Genomic DNA, 6,646 nt, shown 5'->3' on the forward strand with positions numbered 1-6,646 from the left:
GACTAGATTTAAGTACTAGACTCTGATCAATATAAATGCACAGTACTAATCAGAGATGAGCACACACTGCATCTTCCATTCTGAAACAATATTTTTATATTCATGATGACCATTTTTGTTAGAGAAAAAGTAGTGTTTATGCTAGTCCGGTAAGGTCCTCCATTATCATCCCCATAGTTTATAGAATTATTTAAAGAAGCAATACCGGAAAAAGTATTAGATAATTTTAACAAATAACAAATTATTACTTATAATGACTGGGGTTGCCATTCAACAAATTACATATAATTGGAAAAATTGGAATAGATTAAATTATAATTTTTGGTGGAACTCCTTATGCCATATTTATAAAATGGAGAGACATTGCAATACAACAGGGTTGTTTCAGGAAATTTCAAGATATTTGGGAGCCATTAACAAAGTATTGTAATGATTAGAAAAATCTTGTTTCCCTTAAATTTACAAGTTCAATTATGGGGTAGGAGGGAGGGTATTTTTATTGTTACATGTTGTATAAGTATTGATTATATGATAGAGAAGGGTGGGGAGGGGGGGAGATAAGAGAATATTATATGTATCATTGTTGATTATTAATGATATATTTATGGTTATTTGTATGGATATGTTATCACACTTATAAGTTTAAAAATGAATAAAGATTTTTTTTTTAAAAAAAAGATAATTTCTCTTTATTTGCTTCATTTTTAGGGGTCCTTTTATTAAGGCCATGTGCTAAAAGCTAAAGCATCCATTATATTCTATGGGCGCCTTAGTATTTAGCGTGTGCTAATCTTTAACGCATGCTAAATCAGTTTGCGCACCTTAATAAAAGAACCCCTTAGTTAAGTATTTATATTGTAATTTTTTTTTTAAGGCTTCTTCTGCGGTAACTAGTGGTGTTTTTGAAAAAGCAACCAATTCCAACTATGCATGTCATATATAGACGTCCATTTCTAATGAATTTTAGAACAGGATCTGCCAACATACAGCCAGTTCTACATAAAATACATGAGAAATGAACATCCAATTGCTAGCTTTGTGGAGCATAAACATCCATTTTAGAAGCTGAAATGTCCATCATATGAATGAGTCTAAACAAGGGACATGGGCTTCTATATGGTAACAGAGGATCCATCCATATGATAAAATTGCCACATAGACATCCATGGTTAGAGCAGCTGGCAGAGGACCAGAAGATGCTGGTTCAAATCTCGCTTTAGCTGTTTGTAATTTTCTTTTCTTTGTATTTTAATTGTGAGCCCTCCAAGGACAGCAAAATACCTGCTGTGACTTTTCTTTATTTTATCCAGTAGAGAATTGCTCAATTGGAGTACCTTTTTGTAACCTGTTTCTGCTTTAAAGTACTATATGGACTAGCCCCTGAATACATAACTGACCTTTTCTCCTTCTCAGCCAACAGACATAAGAGAAGTTCACATTTGATCTTCGTTCCCCCTCCAGTTAGAGGATGTAAACTCAAAAGACACCATCAACACCTTTTCTCACATCAGGCAGCATTATGGGGTAAAGATTTAGAACAATTGCTTACGCATACTACTTATGGGGAATTCAGGAAATGCCTAAAAACATATCTGTTCCTGAAATATCTAGGCAGTTGACCCGTACAACTCTTTCTCCTCAATAACTGATCCCTTAATCTGTTAATCTCTAACTTCCACCCTGTTAAATTCAATCTATTTGTACCATTCTTTTAATCTTTGTAAACCGCATACAACTTCACGGTCCTGCGGTATATAAGCTGTTGTTATTATTATTATTATTATCTAATATAGATGTTGATCTTATTGAACATAGATGTCCTTTCTTCTCCTGCAATCAGAGTTCGGTTGTCCATATTTTGTATTCACCCTTGTCCCACTCAAAACACGCATCCTTGTCGTATATACATACAGCAGTTTTTAAAGTCTGTATTATGGTTTTATAAAATTTCTATTTCAATGCCCATTTTCAGACATCCAAAACACAAAGCTTCTAAAAATAACCACTTATAGACAAGTAAGCCTGGGCCTTCATTGGAACTTGATGTGCATATCACATTGTAGCATGTCAAGCAACTATGTAGAATGAATACTTGTTGAATCTGAAGGAATTCCTTTTTAAAGCATATTTCCATTTTTCCCCCCATTTAGCTACTCACTCATTCAGTATTTGAGCTGAGTACTCATTATAATCCTTGACTTCTAATAACCTCATGTGGCCTAGTGGTTAGAGCAGTTAGCTGAAAACAAGTGACAGCAGAGTTAAAATTCTACCTTTCCCATGGTTGATGATTGTGACCTTGAGAAAGTTACATCGCCTCGGGTACAAACAGGGCTAGATTTACTAAAGTGTGCTATTATGTTAGTACATAAGCTGTTTGAACTGTATAGCAAACCGTTGAATCAAACTTCCTCTACCACAAAGTCTCTTTACAATTTCAAAATTTTATTAAAAAAACAAATGAATAGACAAATCTGTGGAAATTATTAGAAAACAAGGAGTAGATATTGAAGGGGTTTTTCTTGCCTCATTTAATACACCTCTATATGGATGGATTTTGAAGGAGAACGAGCAAAGGCTCCTTTTTTCATCCAATACTGCCCCTGTCTCCATAAATTTCTTATACCATGCACAAATTGACAGACGTGACAGTGGATGTTTTCCATACTTAGTCCTATAGTTTCGCTGAGTCTGCGCATCGGATTTTGTTTCAATAAACCATGATACACATTGTGCCTTTTCTTGAGGAGTAGTTATTTTTTAGGGGTTTATTCAACAGCTTCTCTTTCATCAACAGGGGTCCCTGAAATACCCAAATGCAATGTGATTACAAATTTTGATAATGACTGAGTATGTAGGACAAATTTGATTAACATATCTCAATTGCCTTTTTAGTAATTTTTTGAAATTGTAAAGAGACTTTGGCCCCAATTCTGCAAAGTGCGTCCTGATTGTAGGCAGCTGTAGGCATCCTACAACTGTCTAATAAGCCAATTGGGAGGCACGTTTCCTAAAAAAATGCTCCCCAGGAAGGCCATCTATATTGAAGGCGCCTCCGGGAGCCTAGGGAGGCCCATAGGTTCGCCTAAGGCTAGACGGTAGCCTTAAGCGAACAAAGGCAGCCTTATGCGTCTCCATAGTAGAGCAGGAGACACAATGTAGGCCAGCAAAATGCTTTACTTAATCGCGGCAAGGGTTCTCCCTGCTGCAATTAGAATAACTGCCACGGCTACGGCCACCAGTCTCCCCTCTCCCCCCGACAATCACGGCGGGAGGGTGCCCAACTGCTCCTGCCCACAGAACCCACGATCGCCTGCAAGAAGGTGTTCAACCCTTCCTGATGGTAGGCCCACTCCCCGATGATCGCTGGCAGGAGATTACCCAACCCCTCCTGCCAGACCCCCCCAACGATCCCCTATTAAAACACCCCAACCCCCCATCTCCCTGGATCCCCACAATGAAACCCCCCATCCCAGAACCCCCCCTTGGGCTTACCCGCAAGTTGGCCGGATGGGTCCACGCACCATCCAGCCAGAAGGCTCGCCTCTGTCCAAATGAGGCGGGACCGCCCCTCTCCTGCCCAACTCACAGGATCCTAGGGCCAGATTGGCCCGGGCGCCTAAGGCCCCTCCTGCTCGCAGACCCCCTAAATGTCCCTGACACTCCCCGACTCCATCCCTAGTTCAAAAAAGAAAAAAATCCAGGCTTCCATTATTTCTGGACACCAATCCCCCTGTGCAGCAGAACCCCACCAACCCTCCCACTGTGAGACTCGCATGCCTCCAAGGCATCCAAAAACAGTGTCGGCAGCAGTGCTCTGAATGGCCACTTTGCGGCTTTCCCCGCTGGGGTCTTCCCTCTGCCGCATCACCGCGTGTTACAGCAGCTCCTGATTGGAGAGGCCCGACTTTAGTACAGGAAAAGGCGGTCGGAGCATACAGCGAGTGATTTCCTTCACTCGCCGATGCTCCGGCTGCTCTTTCCTGCCTCTCCCGCTGTCCTCTCCTGGTCGGCGGTTCATGGTGGGAAAATACCATGAATGACCGGGCCCGCGAACCGCTGACCGCGAATTTGTGGGGGAGCACTGTATATGTAAGTTTAGTAAATAGGTAGCTGATATATTTTTCTTGTATTAAATTAATTCATTTTTGTCTAACTTTTGAGGGCTATGCTACATTTTTAGGTCTTGTTGCTCAGCAATTATGATTGACATGCCTTACTTTTCAAGTCCATACTGGAAATGAAAGCCTCTGGATTATCAAAATTATCAATTTTACATGAGCAAATTATAAGCAGATCTGTGTATTCAACAGACGGCACCGTGTAAAACAATTCATATAAAACTGTGACTGTATGTGTTCTTTTTCTCACGACATTCTTTTTTTTTTTTTCTTGTCTTAAAATAGGCAAGAAATCGCAAAAAGCAAAGGACAAGAGAAACAAGAAGAAGAAAAAGAAGTTACTGGAAAGGGCTCAGGAGCAGCACAGTGTCTTCCTATCTGCAGACAGATCTAGCCAGTAAAAAGACAATTTGCTTCTTTGGGGTTGTTGTTTTTTTTTTTTTTATTATTTTTATTTTATTTTGCAAAGTGCACAAAAGCTGCTATATGCTGCTGCATACTAACGCACTGCAGTTCGGCTGCTTTAACAGTATTGGTTGCAAACGGCTTGTGAAAATGCCAACAAGCTCGTTTTATTTATACTTCAAAATTCTTTGAAACCTGAAGACTTCAAGAGCTGAAGCACTGAGTTGAATCAGTGTGAAGTATTATGGACTTATGTCGAGGACTATAGCCAGTGCCTGTGATGGAAATAGCCCTTCGGTGGGCTTAGAACTGCTGCAGGAAAACAGCCACATTCAAGAGAATGAACTTGTGCATATTTATGTAAAAAAAAAAAAAAAAAAAAGCAGAAACCTGACCATAGGAAAACCAGTCCAGTTATGATCTTTTCTTTCCTGTGTTATGTATTTTGAGGTCAAAAGTACATAGGATGTCTACTTATTGTCAATGTATGTTCTCAGCACCTGTTTTGTCAGTGCAGTTGTGTAATATAACTACAAGTTTAATATGCTACAGCCGTTATTGTTCACTATTCAAAGTAGCCCACCAATTCTCTTAAACAGAGTGCCGAGTATACATATAATAAACTTATTTACTGTGTATTTAAGCTTTTTTTTCCACATGTGTAATGATGTACATATTTAACATTATAATAACCCTCTCCCCCTTTTTATTTCTTAAGCTTTCCCCAGTAAATGAGATTTTTTTTTTTTTTTTTTTTTAACATAGTAACATAGTAGATGACGGCAGATAAAGACCCGAATGGTCCTTCCAGTCTGCCCAACCTGATTCAATTTATATTTAAATCATTTTTATTAAACCATCAATAAAATCACAAGTCAAAGCAAAAAACAGGTATTTAGGCATAATACAACTCCAATCCCCTGCCCCCCCAACCGCCCACCCACCTCCACCCACCCCACCCGAGCAGCAGCAGCGGCAAACACACCAAAAGTTGGTACCAAATCAGAAAACAAAGCGTAAGCAAATCAAATGTCCCAAATTTTTCTTTGCACATAAGGAGTGAAGGTCAAACTAAAAGAATACCAACACTGACGGAACAACCGTCCTGCTTTAGCAGACATGTCCACAATGTCTTTGTGTTCCAGTAACATTTGTTGTAACATTAATGCTCTCCACTGCGGAATAGAAGGAGGTTGAGGCGAGAGCCACTGCAATAGTATACATTTCCTGCCCAGCAATATAGTTTTCCGAAGGAAGGCCGCACAACCTGGTCTAGGCGGGTGAAAACGGATCTGTAGAGTGAAGAGAAAACTTGGATGCATCCTCCAGGAACAACCCCAAAGCCGAGCCACTGAAGACACCAATTGAATCCAGAAGGCAGACACCAAGGGACAAGTCCAAAACATGTGTCCAAAAGACGCCATAGGCTGTGCGCATTTACCACAGCAGTGTCCCGCACTTATCCCCATTACATGAGCTCTCTTGTGTGGATAAAAGGCACGCAGTAAGAACTTGTAATTGCGCTCCCTCTCCACTGATGACAAAGTGGAAGCAATCCCCAAACGAATACCTTTACGAATCATATCATCAGAAATGAGTATTTGAAGATCCGCTGACCATTTCTAGGCCAAGGTAATAAAGTCCAGTTCGCCGGAGAGTTCTTGCAGGAACTTATGATAAATTTTCAACGGTATGGGCTCTTGAGCTGTCAGACTTTCTGTAGACTGTTCTGAACGTCCTCCCATACCGCCCCCGGAGTCAAGGTCTGTAAATAATGTTGAAGTTGTCGGTAAGCAAACCAGTCCGCAAGGGGTAGATGAAACTGTGTCCGTAGCTCGTCAAAGGGGACAGGAAGACCCGTGTGGAGCACCGCCTGAGACACATACTGGAGACTCACCTTAGACCAACGCAGGAATAATGCAGAGTCCAAGCCAGGTAAAAAGTCTCCATTGCCAGCTATGGAAAGGTAAGGTGTACTGCAGGGAGAGATCTTCAAGAGCTTGCACAGCATTTTCCAAGCCTTACACATTGCCGGTAAGAATGGATGTGAAGGCAACAGAGGCACATCCGGCAAGTGGAGAGCATGTAGTAGATAACTAAAATGGTAAGGCTGAAAGTGA

At 40.7% G+C, this 6,646-nt stretch overlaps 1 protein-coding gene across 5 annotated transcripts in view; it reads left to right on the forward strand.

Annotated features, from left to right (window-relative positions):
• RSPO2 (R-spondin 2) overlaps window positions 1-4,937 on the forward strand; it is a 226,913-nt gene extending 221,976 nt beyond the window's left edge. For all 5 annotated transcript variants that reach the window (XM_033929967.1, XM_033929968.1, XM_033929969.1 and 2 more), the window contains one exon: window positions 4,407-4,937. In XM_033929967.1, coding sequence (XP_033785858.1) covers window positions 4,407-4,522 — 116 coding nt within the window. In that variant the 3' untranslated portion in view covers window positions 4,523-4,937. The remainder of the gene's footprint in view (window positions 1-4,406) is intronic.
• Window positions 4,938-6,646: the final 1,709 nt, after the last annotated feature.

The sequence above is a fragment of the Geotrypetes seraphini genome, chromosome 2 (genome assembly GCF_902459505.1).
Source record: "Geotrypetes seraphini chromosome 2, aGeoSer1.1, whole genome shotgun sequence".
Lineage (NCBI taxonomy): Eukaryota > Metazoa > Chordata > Amphibia > Gymnophiona > Dermophiidae > Geotrypetes > Geotrypetes seraphini.